The sequence below is a fragment of the Trachemys scripta genome, chromosome 6 (genome assembly GCF_013100865.1).
Source record: "Trachemys scripta elegans isolate TJP31775 chromosome 6, CAS_Tse_1.0, whole genome shotgun sequence".
Classification (NCBI taxonomy): Eukaryota; Metazoa; Chordata; order Testudines; family Emydidae; genus Trachemys; species Trachemys scripta.
Window position 1 is genome coordinate 97757218 of NC_048303.1, and position 21079 is coordinate 97778296.

Genomic DNA, 21079 nt, shown 5'->3' on the forward strand with positions numbered 1-21079 from the left:
GAAATACCCAAGAGACAGGTGCAAAAGAGGGCAGAGACTTGGCAGAGAGATTGATTTGGGAAACATCTATTTAGAAACAATTGAAATAATGGAGCAGATGAAGGAAGGAACAGAACCCTGAGGGCAAACATATAGGGGGCATGGCAAGGATAAGGAATCACTGAAGCAGTGGATAACTTATCAGAACAAGACTACAGAATTGTAAAACCTAAAGAAACAGCAGAGGAGAAAATGATCAGCTTCACTGAAGACAGTAGAGAACAGAGCTTAACAGGCAAATCTCAAATATTTCATTATCAATTTTGCAAGACTTCCATTAAAATGGCAAAGGGAAAGGATGTTTTTACCTTCCTTCTCAGACACAGCAGTCTAGAGTTGAGCACGTGCCTGCTGAGGGACCAGGCATTCCCAAATTCTATTCCCAACTGTCACTGACATTCTTTTTTTTATTTACAGAATTTCAGACCTTTATTTATACCTCACTACACACCTATTAATTATATAATAAGTATCCTCCAACTTGCAGCATGTCCGTATCAAAACCAGGATTAGAAGAACCCATATCCCCTGACTCCAAGAATTGTACCCAATACACTCTACATCAGTGTTCCCAAACTTGGGACGCCGCTTGTGTGGGGAAAGCCTTCCAGCAGCTCCCATTGGCCTGGAGCAGCGAACCGCGGCCAGTGGGAGCCGCGATCGGCAGAACCTGCGGACGGGGCAGGTAAACAAACCGGCCCAGCCTGCCAGGGGCTTTCCCTACAGGAGCGGAGTCCCAAGTTTGGGAAACACTGCTCTGCATCGTCAACATGAATCTTCATCCCCCCGATAAGTCACTAAACCCTACATCTGTTTCCCCATCGATAAAATAAGAGCTAAGGTTAATAGAAGATAATGGTCTGTTGATAGCAAGGATTCCCCATCCATTTACCTGAAGTCAAATTCCAATATTATGGTGAATAGAGGAACTCTTACTCAAAGATCTTAGCTGCAGCCCACAGCTGAAGATTCTGATGTGAAGTCAACCACTGAACCTCCTCCTCGCCCCAACACCCTAATGATTCTAGGAGCAGATTTTCTGCCCCATTCTGCTCCCTTTGCACCACCCAGGAAGAACAAGAGACGTGGAAGCCACCTGCAAGTTCCCTGCTGCGGATTCCCTGGGTGTAGGGTAGTGCCCAGCAGGTGCAGAACTAGTAGAATTGTCTGAACGCTCCCCTCTCCACAACCCTTGGCAGGAAGGCGGGGGAAGGGGAATGCACTGAGCTTAGCATCTTAGGGAACTAAAGCCAATGGATGCAAGTTAAAGTAGTCCAAGGGCCCTGTAGCCTGCATCAGAGCTGGAGCAGAGAATCAGGGACCAGCAGCCAGTTACTTGATAGCTGTTCCACTGACCACTGGCACAACCAATAGTATTCCCCTTAATGTTAATTTTTTTTTTTTTTTTTAAAGGGGTGAGAGGATGGAAAGGAGGGAGGGGAACACAATTCACTTTCCTTAGAGGAGGAAGAGGTGGTTGCTTCTCTGACCTTTCCTTCCCATTCCACAGGATGACAAGTGCTCAGAAACAGCTTTTTTATTTAAATAAACGTTGGAGTGGAGATCATTTTATTTGAATTCTTAGTCCAGGGGGGCAGAGTCTGACTGGGGCCTTCAGTGCTAGTGCAATCCAAATAAAAAAAATTAATGAATAGCAACAGTAATATGGGAAAGCTGTTACGTGTTTGTAGCAGTTTTAAAAGTGATCAAGTATTGTTGGCCAGTTTGTGTATCATGTGCATTTTTCGTAAATTTCACGTACGCAACTAAAACTTACCTAGTTACCAAAACTCACTCTTTGCAGCATGTTCCCCACACACTAGCCCCTCCTGAGCTGGAGATCTGCCAGCAATTAGGATGCCAGTAGACTGCTGTGTAATGGGCTTGAATCCCCATGAGAGAGGAGCGGTAATATATAGTTCCTGAATGACCTAATTTTAATTAGGTCATAAGTCCTTTGTTTTCAGGATGGGAGGAGAGGAGTTCTAGTTTCAGGTGGAAAGCAGTTTTGGTCAGAAGAGCCTAAGTGAAGGTTCTCTGGCCTGTAATCCTCTACTATAACTGATTAGAGATTTCACTTTTGGGGGTCAGTTTTTTTTAAAGCAAGATTTCTAAAATATTTGGTGTTTCATGGAAGTCTCACACTTGGAGGTGTAGGCCCTCTGTTCATATACAGGGATTAAAGAAATTGAATGAAAAATGGTTCCAAGTCAGTAAAGCAAAACAGGACCACTGATAAATTTCATGGACAAAAAGTTAACATCCTTACGGAATTTTCTGATTTCTTTTCCCTAAAAAAACCACTAAATGGGTCAGACAAATGTGAATCTCTTGATACTTGTGGAAAATAATCAGTCTTTTGACCTTACATCACTGAAGTATTTGAGAATTAGTTTACATCTAATCTGCATTTCAGAATTTGTGGAGCATTAAGATATTTCCATAGTTCAATCAAAGAAGTTACCAGAGAGATTTGTGACATGAAAAAAAAAATGCATAAAAAAAAAAAAACAATAAAAGATTTTTAGGGGTTTTTTAAATGCACTGCCTCCACTGTTCCCTTAACTCCTAATTCTTGATAAATGTCACCTTTTACTGTACATTGAAAGGTCAGTTGTTAAAACATGAGACAAGGCGGATGAGATAGGATCTTTTATTGGACCAACTTCTTCTGTTGGTGAGAAAGATGTTTTCGAGATAACAGAGCTCTTCACGTTGTTAAATAGGCACTTACTACTTCAAAGGGGCACCATCAATTTAAAAAAGTCTCATTTTCATTTTATGACGCTGGCCCTAGTATTGTAAAAGTTAACATTTATTAATACAGCTGAAAAATAAATGTCTAATTTTCAACTTTATGTTGTTCATAGGATCAAACTATGGATAGAAAGCATGGATGCCTATCTCTTGCTAGCATAAGAGCAGCATTGAGGCACTGTTCTGGTGATGCACACGCATACTTACTTCCCAAGGCCCTGCAAAAGTGTTTACTAGAATAACCACAACAGCAAACCTGAAACCGAAGAGTCAGCATATGAGCATGTGCACTGAGAGGAAAGGGACTGAAGAGATATTGCTCTTGGTCTCAGATAAAAGTCCCTTCTGAACTTAAACAATGGGAAAGCAAACCCCTTAACATTGTCTGGGTGTGGTTTGGGGGGTTTTTTTGGTTGGTTTTAAGGTCACATCCCTACAAACCCCCTTGTTACTGAAGACCCTAGCAATCATGATTTAGAAGTCTTCTGCAAACCCATTAGCAGTCTTTTGAGCCCCCCATCTTCCCTCAACTCCCATGGACATGCCCCAAATATTAAGCGACGTAGGTATTTTGGTAGCAAAAAATGGAACAGTACGCTGATGATCCCATTTATTGGTCATGTCACCAAAATACCTGGAAATTGTTTTAGATCAGGGAACTAAAGGATGAATAGTTAATCCAGTGATGTAATATCATGCACAATGTAGCTTGCCTTCGCTGCCTACTGTATCACGTTTGCAACAAGGTTCATGAAAAAGTTGACTACATATGTATATAGAGTTAAATTCTCAAGGGTTGATAAATCAAAACAGATTTTCACCAGACTATGCCAAGTTTCAAGAGTTTACTAACATAGGAAAAAACAATCACTGCCCATCACAGCTTTCACCATCCTCTCAATCCAACAAAACTTTGTTTTTAAAACGTATCTTCAGGAACATATAAAGCTTGGAAAGTTTAAGCTTGAAAGATGAAAATTACGACTAAACCATGTAACAACACATATATTGATGAGAAATAGTCATGTTCATCTAGCTACACTCAATTCCTACAACACCCATAGATAATACCACAATATTTAACAGCTACATATGTTTTTCTACTTTGACATTATTGTAACAATAACCTTCTATTCAGACTCGTGTACCTAATTAGTAATTTTCCTTTGCACCTGCCTCTAGGGACCTTTTAAAACACTGAAAGTTAGAAATTTCAGTTCAAAGAAAGACATTCTTCGAGTATCCACCAAAAAACCATCAGCAGCTATTAAAGGAATTATTTAATACCCAAACTACATCAAGATTTAATACCCAAACTACATCAGTTTCCTCTCTCAAGCACTGGAAACACGACTAGTGACCACAGAACACTTAACTTTGCCCTGGCTCCTCTGAAGTCTTCCATCCCCAAGGGTTTAAAAAAAAAAAAAAAAGTTGTTTCCATAAACTTAGGCTACCTAGACGTATACAAGTAATGAGTTAGTTCAGTTTCTACATATTCACCTCCACCGTGTTATTACCTTGTAAAGAATATTAGTTGCTCATTTAGCAATCCAGGAAAGAACACAAGTGTATTCTGTGTTCCTACAGGATTGCTAATTGTGAAAGTTTCAAATGCAGATCCAGGGAGGATTACAGCCATCATTGCAAGAACAAACTCCCATCACAATTCTCCTAGAAAGAAATATGCTTGAAAAACAAAACTCAACTCCTTTAAGAGAGTTTGAATGGCTTAGTAATCATGACTTAAGTCATCAATTTTTGAGGCTTATAAAGATACATATTTATAGTTAGTCATCTGGCAGTTGCTAAAAGTGTTCTTTTAACAGTTACTTGGGGGCAGTCTCCAATTTGATGCAGCTATTCTCAGATTGTTTTAACTGCCCTATGTATGCCTGAAGACCAACAATGAGGGAAAGAAAATTCATGCAGAAAGCTACTTGTGCACAGACATGAACACTAATTGCCCATGTTCTCTTTGGCTCACTGGCAAAGCAGACTGCAGAGGCCTGCATTGCATGTAAAAGCTCTTGTATCTGTATGGCAGCTCTTAGCAGAACATCTCAAGTGCCCTTAATTGTTTATGTTCTTAATGCAGAGCCTCTTGAATACATTCATTTTTAATAGCAGGCTTGAGTGTGGGGCCTATCAAAGAATGACAAAGCAACTCCATTCATTGGTTCTTGCTGTTGCAATGATGGTCTTTTGATTTATTTGCAAATGACAAGCTTGTCAGACCCCTGATTCAAGTGCTGCCCTCCTTTTTGAAGCATCATTAAAATTAACATGAAGGAATTCAGCTGCATTTTGCAAAGTGAAGCTGAGCCTGCAGTGTTGTCTTCATGTAATTTTTTTGCCTTGGTTCCTTCTAATTAATGACAAATGTTTTGACCTAACCGTTGCTAAGCATAAGTGTTTGTATTTTTAATATGTCATTTTGCTATAGTTGCATTCTTGACATAAATGACAAAAAACAAAGCAGCCATGCTTTTTTCTAAATAAGATTCTGTCATACAGATCTTTTTAAGCACTTATGAAAGCAGTGTTTGTACCAACAATATTTATTTATTCCATAAAAGAACGATTAATACTAATAAAATTTTTCACAAATGTTTGATCCAGCAGATGACATTGTATTCTAAAATACAACCTGCAAACAACCTTTTTGTTTTTAAAATGCATAATATGGAAACCACGCTCAAACCAATCTTTTCTTTAGGACGCTGTTAGTTTTTGCTTTGGAAGTGAGAAAGGAAAAAAAGTGTAATGTAATCTTAAAAGACATCACCCCCATATTAGGCCTTAGCTACACAAGAAAAATACTTCAACAAGTTCTCACCATTACTACCACTAGCTCATCTTTGCTAGTAATGTTGGAAGAAGCTCTAGCACAGAGGGCACAACAGGCATTTTGACATAGTATTACACAAGTCTCCTCTGACTGGGGCAAGTCAACATATAATATAAGGCACGTGGCCTTTTTACACTAGGGCCCCCAACATAGGTAACACTGTAGGAACTAACCATATGTTAACAATGCAATAATTTTATTTATTAAGAGTATTCTACAAGTGTAGATAGGCGTAAGCGTCCTTAGCGACAAGGATCCATAAAAACCACCTCTAGCCCTGTAAATGATATCAGATCTCAACCAACTTTATCTTAAATCATATATTTGGAATATTTAATAAGACGTGTTAAATATTGTGGTTCAATACCATTATCTGTTTTCAAAAGGCACCTCAAAATTTAAGAGCCCAAATTGGGGAAAGAAAAAAAAAAATTAGCATCATATCATGTAGAAACTGTGTGGTTAGTGTACTTTGTTAAAAGAGAAGTCTGCCCCCACAGATCTGAAAATAGTACTTTGTAGGTCACAAAACTAGATCAAGATATGAAAGCATTCAGTCTGATTCTGGTGTATGTTAAGCTTGTGAGAGCAGGATTTTGCATGCCACATTTGTGGCCTTTTAACCTCCTTATAATTATTCAGTTTTGTATGCCACATTTCATATCCGTTTTAGAATGCTAGATAATGTGGAGAACAGTTTAAGAGGGAGTAAAGGAATAAAAATCCAAGTCTCAGTTATCTAGTCGTCTTATAATTTAAAAAGTAAATTTTGTCAATGGTGCAAATATAAAATATAAAAACCTGATGTTCAAAAAAAAAAAAAAAAACAAAACACATCTTTGCTTTAAAATGACCCTATAGTCTATGTTAAAACAAAAGCTCGCTACAACTACAGATGTTCTGCACCTTTTCCAGTGACATCTGTGTTTCTAACAAGTTTGTGTACTGTACATGAAGTCTCTCCAGACAAAGTTCAGATGGCAAAAAAATAAAGTACATTCTAGTTGGGTTAAATAATAAAGTTATTCATAGAAAGTGTTGGAAGATGACCATTCACAAGACTCCCCTTGACTTCAATGGGACCAGGACTTGACCCTTAGTGATAAACAGTGTGGCTTATCAAGATCATTTTCTTATGTATTCTTTGTAAATCATGAAATAGCAAAAATAATCTTTTACAGGAATTACTAGATTAAACCCGCTTTAGAGTAAGTAGTCAATGAAATATTTAAACTGTTACACCAAAATTCCATATATTATAGGACAAAAGCAGCTTTAAAAAAAGTAAAAACTAAGAAGCATGTGAAATGCAGGCATACAAGTGATAAAATCTAAAAGAAGAAAACTGGTCCTATTGTATCAAGTCTTTGCCAGTTAGACCAAAGCTAATTACCAAAATACACATATTACATTTAAAAGTGGCCTTAAAAAATATTTAGTGACTAATCAAGTTATCCAACTTCATCCTGTTAATAAAAGGCATCCTAGTGTGTGAAAAGGTTGGAACGAGTATCTTAAAAAAAGAAAGAAAAAAAAAAAAAAAAAAACACACACACAAGGACAAAAATTATAGACCGTCAATTCAAGTTTACAACAGCATTAGAAGCTAAATTTAAGTACTCTGACTTCATTTGCACTTCCCCACATGGAAGGCCAATCACAGCACTGAACTTCTTCTGGATGAAAGAAACTACTTCCAGCCATTTATACTGTGTAACACTAACCCACCAGGGAATAAAGGTCAATGTTGCACTCTTGGTCATTACTGAATCATTTGAGATGATCTGTGGAGAGGATGAGATGAAAATCGAAGGATGTGAGAATGTTGCAAATGGCTTGACCTCAGACCAATTTTCATCTCCATCTGTCTAAGAGACGTGGATAAAAGCTCTCTTTATGCGACTCACTTGACGACTGTTTTAAATCCATGCTGCAAGCCAGGAATCAGTTAAATGTTGCATTAATAATAATAATAAAAACATCCTTTCACACATCACAGTTCTGTTTACAAGTTTTCTTCATCATCAGTCGAAGTTTAAAGGTATGTATTTTCTCATATTCCTACAGCATTGCTGAAAAAAGCAACACAGAACAATAGTGAAGCTTTTATGCTTTTCAAAAAAATCAAGAACCTCAGAAACAAAAATGTGTTCATAACTCATAAGTCTCCCCACCACCACAAAGAGGGGCTTCCAAACTTCTTAGTTTCCACTATTCCTGCTAAAAATTTGTTGTATAAGACACTAAAAAATGTTAGTTGCAAATAATTTTTTTTTAAATATAAACAACCTGAAAACTTAAATATTAAAAAGTCTCAAATGATTTAAGTCTAACATTCTATGAACTCTGCTATTCATAAGCGTTATTGAATCCAGGTTGAGTATTGAGATAAGCATATATTATTAACAACCATTTATTTACAACTAATACATGCCTTGTTTTGGCAATGGCTGCAAAAAGAAAAAAACATGAAGACAACATGCCATTTAAAAGTTGAGGCCCCCACAGTATATCAATGTCAAACAACAGCGTGTCAAGCTAAGATTCAATTCAGGTAAGTGCCACTGCCAAATTTTCTTGTTCCCAGACGTGCTTTAAGATTATTTTATTGCTTAAAATTTAATTTGTTCCAACTCGCATCTCCATGACAACGTTGGCTAACCCTGCAAATCATTTGGGTAATTGGATATCTTATCTTTCTATTGCTCTCAAATCGAATGATTCTGCTAGAATTGTAACAGCCAATCAAATTTACAGGCCTCCTGAGTAATAGACTCAGAAAAGTAGCCACATTCATCTCCTCTTTACAGCCATATTAACCAGTATACGACAAACCGTAGAAGTCGGCTTTTAAACTATATTTTAAAGTTATAAACACTGTCATTACTAATATTCTCACCAACAGGAGGAGTGAGGTTTTTTCTCTATGAAAGGAAAACGATCTAATAAGCAGCAATGGGTACTCATTTAAAATAAAGGGAACAATTCCTGTATTTGGGGCAAAAGCCAACAGTTTAACATGAAATGCATCTCTCCCTCTGCCCAACGTTTGTATTTGTACTCACTTCAAAATCACAAAGTACGGCAGCCACAATAGTATGCGAGTAAACCCTAGGGGAGATGACTTCCTCACATTTTTTTTAATGTTTCCCCACTGAAAATGTAGGGTGCATGTAGTTTGTTTGGGAAATAAAAATATCAGGATCTCTATTAAAGTCTCAAAGCATACTATGTACGTTTCACAATGCGGAAATTTACATTTTTGATTCCAGACCCTAGGCTACATTTTTCTGAAGCCTCTCAGGTGTCAGTTTAAGCTATAGAAAGGCCACAATATTCCAACATAAGTATATATATGATACGCAAGTCAACTGTTACATTTATCAGATGTGGGTTTGGACTTCACTCAACTTTAAAGTACAGTCACTGGATACATTTCAGTTTTCCAATTCCAATTTTCTCTGTAATAGCACAGTGAGCTGCTCTGCAGCAGCTATTGACCAAGCATTGTAAACAACTGCCCATCCTACTTTCAGCTGTAAATGCTGTTGAACCCAGGCCAACTGGCAGGAATAAGGAACACTTTAGCATCTTGACAACAGCCTTTCACACATCTTTAGTATGTCAGGCCTCTTTTTAAATTAGTCTTAACAGAAGGACACTTATCACATCTCCCTGCTAATCCAAATTTTCATCATGTCCCACTTCATGAATTCTGACTTAACACTCATGACTTATACACATTCACAGAGGCCTGTAACTAGCTCCACCGTTTTGTTTCAACATCTAGCCTCGACTAAACAATGAAGTTGTCTTAGGCCTCATAACCGAATAAATGTAAAACTAAGCTTTACCTCTGGCCAACTGTTTACCACCCAATTCTCTTCTTGAAGCCCCAATTCCACCTAGTTGTCACTGTCCCCTCCAAGGAACAAGAGCATCTCCAAAGCCATCCAACATGCATCCAACTTAAAGCATGAAGAACCTCAACCACATAAATGGTTCCCCCAGGACAAAGGGATACAGTATCTCCTTCAGCTAGACGCTGGTGCTGCAGGTACAATCTCTACTTTCTATGCAGCATTTGACTCCCATTGATGCTGGGCCTCAACATTTAAGACTCTTCCTTTACAGGAACACAAAGGACCAAGAACTGGCATTTTACTCCCATCTGCCTTCTCCCCCTTGGACATCTCTTAACTACATCTCTACCCCGCTATAACGCGACCCGATATAACACGAATTCGGATATAACGCGGTAAAGCAGCGCTCCAGGGGGGCAGGGCGGCGCTGCACACTCTGGTGGATCAAATCAAGTTTGATATAACGCGGTTTCACCAATAATGCAGTAAGATTTTTTGGCTCCCGAAGACAGCGTTATATTGGGGTAGAGGTGTATTTTAAATCTTACCCATTTTTATACTGATTGTAGCCAGTTCTAAATATCCTGTCACCTTTAGTAACTCTTTCATGTCTACCCTATGCTTATCATAGGACGGGAAGGGGGAAAAAAATTCATGCAGAAAGCTACTTGTGCACAGACATGAACATTAATTGCCCACCTTGAGAGGTCATCTAGTCCAGTCCCCTGCACTCATGGCAGGATTAAGTATTATCTAGACCATCCCTGACAGGTGTTTGTCTTGACAAGTAGACTTGGCCCTTTATACCACTCTATATTGGTACGTGTGTGTGAGTATGACCTATGTGCAAGAATGCTCTCTGAAGCTTCTATCATATCGAACTTTCCTGTATCAGGAAGTAGCAATAAAAAAAACCCAGAAGTGTTGCACAGCTGGGGGGGCTCCAAGGTTTTTCAAGTTAGATAGTGAACTCTTTAAGCCAAATACGCACTTTTATAGTACCTAGAACAATAGGTTTTGGATCTCGATCGAGGCCCTTTGGGTGCTACCAAAATTCAAATAAAAGATTAGAATGTTGGTGCAATTTGGACTTCAGTGGAATGACTCAGACACAAAATCATCAGATTTGAGGCTCAAGAGAAGGAGCTGCTTGGAGTTAGTGTAACGTGGAAAAATTCACACATACCACAGAAACTGGCATAGCCATCCCCTAGTACATCAAAGTATAAAAATAATACGCAGGAAGTCTTTACTGAAAGGTATGTACACTAATTATGCAACTTTTATACATTTACACATCAGAATGACAATATATTACCAAGTGGTGTTGCAAATTTAATGACCAATTAAATTTAAAGAAATAAAGATTTTAGGGCATTATTAATGGTTCCAAGAAAGAAGTGAAATGTTTACATTGGCCATGTTCCTTTAACAAAAATTAAACTGAGAGATTTAGCATTGATTTTGAAGCTATTAAAATCCACTGGACATGTTTCTACACTGATACCAATAGGTCATGCATGTGAATGTTGTCTTAAGCTACTGCAGACATAAGACTCCACGAGCAAGAGCGGCAGTACTGCAAACAGTTTACTACACAGAGAATACCTGAAATCTTCAATATTCTATTATACAGAGCTACCCAAGCTAACTAGTTGCCATCATTTCTTTTAATTAAGCTAAAAATAAAACTTTAACTGGATCTACTACAGGGCAGAGTACAACGATTGGGTTTATCGGAAGATAAGCACTTCTAAAACAATTTTAGAACTAGGCAGACTTAAGCAGATTGTATAAAACCCAAAGCTTCAGCTATAGATGCCCTTTCCTTATCTTGACCTCACAATAGCTGTTTTTTTCCTCCCATCTCATGTGCTTAATACCTGATCAAGATGCAGCTAAACAAACAGACCCATTCTGCTCCCCTTCTCCTAAACTGAAAGCTACCTTTTTGTTTTCACTCACTAATCCATAGAAGCTTTTCAAATGGCAAAAATAGAGGCAGCAGCATTTTGTTCTCTAAATCAATTTTCTCCTCAGCCATCAACTAGATGTTCCGGCACAGAGAAAGAACAGTCCTTCCCTTCTAATTCAAAAATCCATACTTGCATTGCCCTTGCAAACTGCTAAACAAGCAGTATCGGCAATTCACTTGTGTTCTGTAATATATTTACTGCAAATCCCAATGGCTTGCCTCCTAATGCAGTTTTCTATTGTGTCTGTTCTTGTCAATACACTGACTGGTCACCTTACTTGTAAGTTACTTTGACCGACTGTTTATCCAAGACATCAAAAAGCTGCAAGAGGAACAAAAACATCAGTTGGGAAGAAACTCAGTTTGCTGCCCAATATCTTTAGCAGCTTAATTACTACTTTGCCAAAGATGTTTTGTTTTGAAACACCTACCAGAAAAGTATAGGCCACATTCCAGGATAACACACAGACATCTCTCTCATAACTAAATTGAGAAACAAAATTATCAACACCAGTTTCCTTGCAAACTTAAGGAAACTGATGAAGGCTTGCTGCATTTTCTTGAAGTTTGCTCATGTGTTCTTTTTAAAAAAAAATAAGTTTCCCTTTTACTAACAGATGGACTGCTGAATTCTTAAAATGTTGTCTAAATCAATTTTGCCCCTGAATTATCAACCATAAAAATTAAAGTTACAGCACACTTATGATTTAAAGGGACCCCAACTTGAAAACAAAACAATTTTCAGTTTCTTCTGCTTCCAAATGCACTGCTGATAAGGGAGACAAGCACCCTGGAAAGCTTGCCACCATCACATTGTCAACTCCGTGCATTATTCCAATTCCCCCAGGCTGTGCCTGTGTTGTCTATTTAAACTGTAACCTCTTGGAGACAGGGACCATCTGTTTGTTCTGTGTTTGTACAACGCCAAGTGCCATTGGGTCCTAGTCCATGGTTCCTTGGTGCTAAAATAATTTAAAGAATAATAAAGTACCCATTTGTTTAACTTGTGTTTAAATTAGGTCCAACTGCTAAGACTAGTTAAGAGGACTGCAGTAATGGTGTCTGACAAAGTGGCAAGCTACCTACTTAGAAATGGATGAAGACTACCAGCTCATTTAGCATAGTCCACTGAATAACTGACAGATAGTAACTACATCATTGACCTGGGCAAGCCAATGACCAAGAGGTGAAATCTTCTGTCTCATTACCAATCCTCTCAGCTTTCTCGTACCCAGAGCTCAGATTGGGTATAAAGTGAGATGACTGCGTCATTTAGAAATGCTGATGGTTCTTTTATATATTAATCACATTTGTAAAGTAAATATGACATTTTGAGGGGAAGAAAGTCATTATGATCCCATCTTTATGTTTCCTTTAAGACACAAACACATTCTATGTATCTTAAGTTTCCAAAAGTTAACAAAGCCACTTAATTACACAGCATCAGAATCTTTAGGGAAAAAAAATCATAAAATTCACTCCAATAACTAAAATGCAATTAAGGCAAAAAAAAAAAAAAAAAAATCATCTTTAAATCCCTTTCAACAATACCACCATCCTATTAAAGAGCTGCAGAGAGCAAAGAAAGCCTCTTAATTCCCCCCTATTTAACCGCTCCTGGAGATCGTGATAGTAAGAGACTTGGCTCTTGAATACTGTTTAAAGTGATTTCACATGACAGAGTGAACTAAGAGGACATTTAACTCTTGTACTACTATAAGCAGTTAAAGGTTATTATTTTGCAAGAAGAAAGGCGATAAGCCAAAAAAAGTGGAAAGACACATTTGCCTGAAGGCAGGTCAAAGATCATAACTATCCACGCAAAGACTCAGAGACCCACCTGTCAATTTTAGGACAGCAGAAACTCACCACACGCTGTAGTAGTTTATATAAACTTTGTCAGTGGGTTCAACAGTGATGGCTCTCTCTTTGGCTGCCTGCCACCGAACAAAAGCTAATCTTACACCTAAACAATTTGGACATTAAACACACAGGAAGCTTTATCTCCTGACTTACTCCAGAAGACGACAGACATGGCTGATGAAAATAAAGAGACATTGCTCTAATACCCGATGACAGCAACCCTTCGAGTATAATATGGCTATTAACACCCGACAGACAGTATGCCTCGGCGCCAGCAGCTGCAGTGTGTCCATTGCTGGCCATGGATATCACAGTAGGAAAGGATTGAGAATGAAAGTTAACATTTAAAAACCTATAAAATGCTCCCCAGTTATTAGAATGTAATGTCCTAATGCGTATAAGATCTACATGCAAGTCAAGTCAATATATCCTGAACATCATCTCACCTCTGCTACACACATCCAAACACTAGTTGAGAACAATTCTATAGGTTTTTTTTGTTTGGGTTTATTAAGTTTTGTTTTGTGTTTCATTTCTATTTATTTTAATGTGGATACCTGTAAAACACCATAAAAACCTATATTAAACAACATAAGGAGTCTGATTTAAGTATACCAAAGCTAGTTCATGACAAAAACAAGAAAGGAAGCTACAAACTGACCAGTAAGGATAAATATATTTAACAGACACTTTACTCACTAAGCACTGTCCATGTTCCTGGGTTAAAATAAGGCAGAAATCCTGGGAGAGGCATATGTAATTAAAAACTACTGTAATACATACGCACAAGGGGCAGAGTTAAGGTTGCCTCCACAGCCTTAACTTTGCCATTTCCTGACCTCAGTGCATCACTTTCTAAAAGAATGCTTAGGTTAATGCAGTACATTTTAGAATGGCATATTTACTTTTTTAAAGGGCTGTTTATAACATTTAAGCCTTTGTGAATTTATTCCACCCAATTTGTTATAAACTCCTGAATTAAAGGATAATGGAACTGTTGACACAACATTAACACATAATATCTGTGCAACAAACCAGCTTTGACATGAGAAGGCAAGCTATAATTACATCACTTTTTATTTGGGTGACACTTTTATTTTAACACTGCTGCAGCACTTCACTGTGTGAAGAGTCACTGAAGTAGTATAAAAAAAAAAATTCATCAGACCAACAACTCTGAAGGGCTTCACACAGAGCAAGGGTAACATCTACACAGGAGACAAGCCTTCAGAACATTAATGCTTGTTCAGTGGAAAGTTTCCCCATCACTGCATTTTTCTGTAACAAAGATGTTGTCAGAAATGACAATTTCTTGTGTCCCCTGATGATGCCTTGCTAGCATTTGGTTATAAGCCATAAAGCAGGAATAATTTCAGCCTGTCAGGAGTCTAGCTAATGCCCAGTTTCCCCCTAGAGAGAATTCCTGTCAAACGTAATGAGAGCTCCAAAGGCCCTCTCTACAACATAATGAGTACTTAGGCCATGCTGGTGATCGGCCAGCAAAAAGCATCAATTTGAGGCTGGCTACACCCTAAGGACTAGACGTCACCAGTTTTAATAAGAATTATGATTATTATCTACCAAATGCCTTCATAGGATTTGAAATTTAGAAGGATGTTTTTCAATTTAAAGACAATTTATACTGAACTGTAACAGTGCTATTTTGCACTTCTGTAGTTTAGATGTGAATTTGAGGTTTTAAAGACTCTGCACTCAAGTGGAAGATGTTACATGGAAGACATGAAAACCCACTAACACTAAAGCAGCTTATTTTCTTGTCAACTTTCATTTTTTGGATCGCCATACACTTCCCCAGAAGTTTGTTCTTTCATCCCTTAGGATTATGATTAAACAAAACACAGACATTAAAAATCACAATATTAGGCACACACAAACATACTGCCTTTCCCAGCTAGACCGTCGCAGGTTATAATACATTCTTTCATTTACTTTAAAAGTTTCTACACTATATCATCACAGCAAATAAATATTACACACCATTTATATATAATCATTAAAGCTTGGCAATACACAGAAGCTATGGTCAATGTGAAAATATGAGCTCTGAGGTTCCTTGATTTTTTTTAGTGCATTTATACACTAAATGCATTTTCTCATCAACTGTTCCATTATTTTAAACCCATCTACACTTTTGATCCTATTATAAGTTTATGTAATACTTATACCAGAAGAGGTTTGCATTTAGATATTAATTTTATCATAACTTATCACCAAGTCACAATACACCATTAAGTTATTTGAAGAAAAGAGTTTTTTCCACTGAGCCCAAAACAGTTGCCTGAAGTAAAAGCTGACAATGTTCCAAATTTAAGTTGCAAAAAAAAAAAAAAAAAAAAATTCAGCTCTATATCTAATCTGAGCGTCACAAATGGTAGCCCAAATCTTCTCCCTACAAAATTCATTGTTATCTCAAAACAAAGTTGTCATATTTCTGTATTAGTTAATACTTCAAATTTAAACAAATGCATCTCCAACGGAGCATGTAAAGCTACACATCTAACTCCACATTACCAAATTCGATATTTTTCACGGCACAATAAATTTTAAGAAAAAAATATCAAAGAGTTCAGAGTTACAAAAACAGAATTCAGCTCTGAAATATACTTGCTTAATGAAAGTCTTTGAATGTACTGAAGATCTGAAACCTGAACTAATCAATTTCTTCGCTGTGCCCTAGCCGGTCAGCCGTGCTCTTTAATTTAATGAAACAAGAGTTTTAGATGAAATAGCACATATACATCAAGAAAGAATTGTATTGTTGCACTTTGAAATGTGTCCAACTGTGCAACTTCATCTAATGATAATTTTTTTAAGAGGCCATCGATTTCTGAAAGACTTATTGTACCAGCATCTTGATGAAAAAGTGAATGTCAGCATATCTACAGAATACTTACACCCTGCCATTAATGCTTTCTTTGGCAGACAATGAGTACTCAATTGAGGGTCCTCTGGGCTGAGCAATCATTTAGCTTTTCTTCTCTTATGAGGTCCTTAGTGCCTTGTTCCAGTTCAATACCTCTTTTTATTCACCATTATAGTGGCCATAAGTGTGAATTTTATGGGAACTTGCAAACTCAGTCATAAGAATTTTCCAAGTCACTAATCTTTTCATACTTTGAAATTGCTAAGTTTTCAGCAACTATCAACATATTCTGCAGACGCATAAGAGACTGATTAGACAGATCTAGGGCTGTACCAACTAGGAATTTCCTCAAAGAAATCTATTTCCTTATAAACCATGTAACTCAAGTGTCTTTGTTTACAGAGGCAAGCCATTTCCTATATATTTGTGGACATCTTTCAGAACCAGCACCAACACCACCATTCTGTTCTGCAGATCTTATTTGTCCCATCATTTTATATTAGGTAGGTGAACAATGTTTACTAGTCACAACTATGAATCAATCCACTCTTTCTGACATACTGCACTAATTCAAATATAAATCCAAAAGCTGTGTTTTAGTACCCTAAACACATTATAAGTTGGACTATAAATTTAGTAGTTATGAACTTAGATGAACATCTTACCTGTTTATGCATTTCAATGTTTAATCCATAGGACATTTCATAATACTGCAAATAAAGGAAAGTACAATTTAAAACCAGCATACGATAGTAAAGTATTAGAAAATATTTTCTGTAATGAACAAAAGGGAAAAACAAATATTTTATACTTACCATCACATAGTGCCTCTGCATTTCTGTCTTTTCACTTGCCAGTTTCTCACATTCCAATTTAAGGCTACAAAAATAAAACAGACACTTTAATGTAAATGTTATGACACTTGTTTTGACATCTACCTTCCCTATTTGCACTCTGATAGCTTATTAGTCTTTTCCCTTCAATATAAATAACAAACTTTAGCCTGGTATAACAGAAAAACTGAAAATGAATATAAAGAGTACATAGAATCCATCAAATCAGATCAGACTCATTTTAAATACATACTAAATAAGGCTATATTATCAAAACACTACGCTTAGAGTGATTACCAAAAATTGTCACAACCCCCAGACTATGGTACTGCCTGAATTCACTACAGTTTAAATGTGAAGTAAAAAAAATCTGTCTAGGAATTAGTGTACTAGAGTTCAACAACGTAACCACAGTAGAAGACTCACCTGCCTTTCAGTTCTAAACCTTTACTCCAAAAAGTCTCCTGATTTTGTACTTAGCTATCTTGTTAAAGTCTTGAAGAGGTATAGCCTTTGAGCAGTATTTAAAATTTGATATGCCTTTTCTTTTTATATACTTATGAGAACAAAAATAAAAGTGAAGGAACTGTAGTGTCAATAAACCTATACCCTTACTACTCCAATATCTCCAATTAAAACAAAATATTAAATACCATTTCTTTGTCATGTGGAATGGTAACTGACTTTTTTTTATTAAAGAAGATAGTAAGCAATCAAAGTGTTTGGTGTGCATGCTCACCTTTTTTATATGTAACCGTATACAGTTTAAGTTTTGCAATTTTTAAATACAAGAGCTATCAAAAATAGGTCCCAGAGGCCTTGATAAACTTCTGTATAGATAAACGCTATATACATCATCATCATGAAGGCCTAATCCAAACTTCAAAAAGAAGAAAATTTGTACATAGAGCCTTCTATTCATCTCTGCTCAGTCATAGGCTACAGCTACACACCAAGGGACATGTTTCCTGTTAATGCCAAAAGTACTGTCTATGCAATGAGGGGAAAATATACCCTTGATATCCGCAGAGACCTCAGCAATAAGCACAAGAACTAGCAACACAGTTGCCAGCTTCGATGATGGCATAGCAACCATAACTCAAATCTACCAAAGCAATGAAATTCACTCATCTCTGGTAGCACACTAAAATCCTTGTATGCTTTTTTAAAATCCTTATTTGCTCTTTAAATACTGCTTATTTTCATTTTTATATTTTTGCATTAACATTGTAAACAAAAAAGTGCAAACATACACTACATGAGAACTAACCATAACATTTTCTACTATGGAGTTAGGGTGGATAGTCTCTCAGAATACTTTGCACTTATGGAGGTTTTTCATTTAAGGATCCTACCAAAGAGTTAAGTTTCACACTCCCACCCTGAATATTTTACAGATGGTCTCACAAACAGAATATTAAGTGACCAAGCTGGGCTTAGAATCTACTGGTCCCAAACTCAGTCACTCTTATTTTCACCACTAGACTCCACTGCTTCCTACTGAACTTCTAGCTCTTATTAAAAGCTTATTTCAACAGTGCCTTGGTACTGGAATGCGGGAACATGAGGACAAAGGCACCCATTGACCTGCTGTTCTGAACACAGCCAGTTACAAAATTCCCAAGAGCAAATATTGACACTTATTGTGAAGCTCTAAAAACACACAGAAAAAAGTTCATCTGAACAGCAGCAAAACAGGCTGTGAAAACAATGGCAAGGAAAGAAAAGGAGTGAATGACAGGGTTTAACTGTGACTCCCCACGCCACCATCTGGACGCTGATATAAAACACAGCTTCTCCCACCAGCGAAAGTGGAGACAAGAAAAAAGAAACACACCCCACTGAACAACATGTTGTGCACCAGCCTGAATCCTCAAAAGCAGTATGTGCCTGAGGCCTATGGTACAGGAAGAATTGGTTATGAACAGAGCATGCTACACCCACCTGTGATACTGAGCTTGGAGGAACTGAAACTCCTCTTTGATCCGATCCAGAGACTCTGGAATAGTGAATTTAAAAGGCTGACCTGCAGCCTGGTGCGGTGTCTAGAAAGGCCAGCAGAGGAAAGAGCAGGCACAAGAAAAGAAAAATGTTTAAATAAAAACAGTGAGCAAGGCCATAGGACAGGCATGAAAGATAAGCTACTTATTCCACTGTCTGCACAGCTAACTTCTTAGGGACCATCCCCCAGCAACATGCCACCCTACACTTCAACTGGGGCACCTCCAACAGCAATGGGTCATGAACAGCTCATGAACATCACACCCCAGGAAAGAGAGGGAGCTTAATTCCTGCACAGGGTACAATTGGAGAACGCTAGGGAAAGGGGGAAGAGACTTGGGGACCCAACTCACCCCCCCTTGCCACTATTACCCACCATCCCTCTCCAAAACAAACAAATAAAGGTGACTTTTACTCCACCCTGGGATATAACCGCACAGGGATGGGTGTCAGGATCTCTCCCCCCACCCCCTTTACACTTGTCACCACCATCCCAGGAAAACTAGTCGGTGCTAACTCCTCCCTGCGGTAAAATCACATGCGGGAGGGGGGGAGGAGGGAAGAGGCACACATCCTGTCTCTGCTCCAGCCAGCGTTTATTTGGCTGCAACTAAAGAAGGGGGAAGGAGCCAACCTGGCGGCGAGGCGAAGGAGAGTCCCAGCCCCGCCATTGTCATTTATATGCAAATAAGTTACACATTAAAACAAAGGGGCGAGAAGGAGCCCCTCCCGCAGTGCCCTCCAGTACACAGGCAGGGTCTGTGTTCCGGGAAAGGGACACGCGGGAAACCAAGAAGTTGCCTCGTGCCCTGTTGCGGGTCTGTCGCTCTTGGGGCAGGAAGCCCTGGGGCCCGCAGGACAGCGAGGGCTGAAGAGTGAAGCCCTCCAGGCAGCGAGAGAGGCTGGCTGGGCAGGCAGGGGCCACTCACTCACCCAGGGCAAAGGGCAGCGGGGATCCCCTCTGTCCTACAGGGAGGGGGTGCCGAGAGGGTAGCCCGGCCCGGGGGTTACTTACGGGATGCCGGCTTTGGGGGAACATGGCTCTGGCCGCCGCTTTGCTCCTTTGCAGCTCAATTCTCGACTCAGTCCCCAACTTTAGACCCCGAGCCCCGAGCAGCCCTCGCGGGCAGACGCCGCCGCCGCCGCTCAGCGGCCCGGCCGCGGCATCCTCCTCCCGCCGCCTTCTCCTTTGTTGTTGTTGGGCTGGGGGCTCGGCCAGCAACGCGCCCCCTCCGCTTTCTGAAAAGTCACCGGCAGGTGTCGGCTCCTTGGGCGCGTCGGCCCCAGCCGGTCCCCAGGCCACGCGGCTCCGCGGGGCGGGGGCGGTGCAAGGCGGGGGGTGGCTGCTCCCCTCACTGCCCGACCTTCTCCTCCTCCTCTGGCCGCGGCTTCTGTCTGCAGAGTAAATAATCCCCTTTCGCAGGCTCGTAACTTGTGCAATTGTAAGACCGGAAACTCCGAGCGCAGGCGACTCCTCTCCCCACAGCTCCTGCCCGCAGGGGAAATCCAGGCCGGGGCGCGGGCGGGCTGGCACCGGCGGGACACTCAGCAGATGGGGGCGCAAGAGAAAGTCCCCGGCGAGCGCCGCGCTGCTCCCGGGCGTTGGCGAAGGGGCCGGTCGCAGAGTAGCGGGGGCCGACTCCAGCGGCACGTGCACCGCGGGGAAGGGGAACCACGAACCGCGGAGACTCCTCGGGCCGATGCAAAGAGAGGCACCAACACCCACCCCCCTGGTCCCAGGCCACCCACCCCCCGGCGGGACTAATCAAAGGGAAGCTCCTCCGCGCACCAGCGCCACTATAACCTCCTCCGGCCGGGCGCGCACCGAGGAGCAGCGACTCTTATCGGCGCCCCGCAAGCGCCGCGCGCAGCAGCATCCTGGGCTCTCCCGGGCCGGCGCCTCGCCTCGCCCCGCTCCGCTCACGGCCGGGACAAAGTTCTCTCCAGCGCCCCAGGGTGACACATCCAGACAACAGCGACCGGGGGGGAAAAACAGCCTCCCAATTACAGCTG

General features: G+C 39.7%; 1 protein-coding gene across 4 annotated transcripts in view; it reads right to left on the reverse strand.

Annotated features, from left to right (window-relative positions):
• The window catches only part of TLE1 (TLE family member 1, transcriptional corepressor), a 106288-nt gene extending 85457 nt beyond the window's left edge, over positions 1 to 20831 (reverse strand). For all 4 annotated transcript variants that reach the window (XM_034773100.1, XM_034773099.1, XM_034773098.1 and 1 more), the window contains exons 1-4: positions 20082 to 20831; positions 19010 to 19110; positions 17048 to 17111; positions 16898 to 16942 (exon numbers count right to left, since the gene is read on the reverse strand). In XM_034773100.1, the coding sequence (XP_034628991.1) occupies positions 16898 to 16942; positions 17048 to 17111; positions 19010 to 19110; positions 20082 to 20105 (234 nt within the window). In that variant the 5' untranslated portion in view covers positions 20106 to 20831. The remainder of the gene's footprint in view (positions 1 to 16897; positions 16943 to 17047; positions 17112 to 19009; positions 19111 to 20081) is intronic.
• Positions 20832 to 21079: the final 248 nt, after the last annotated feature.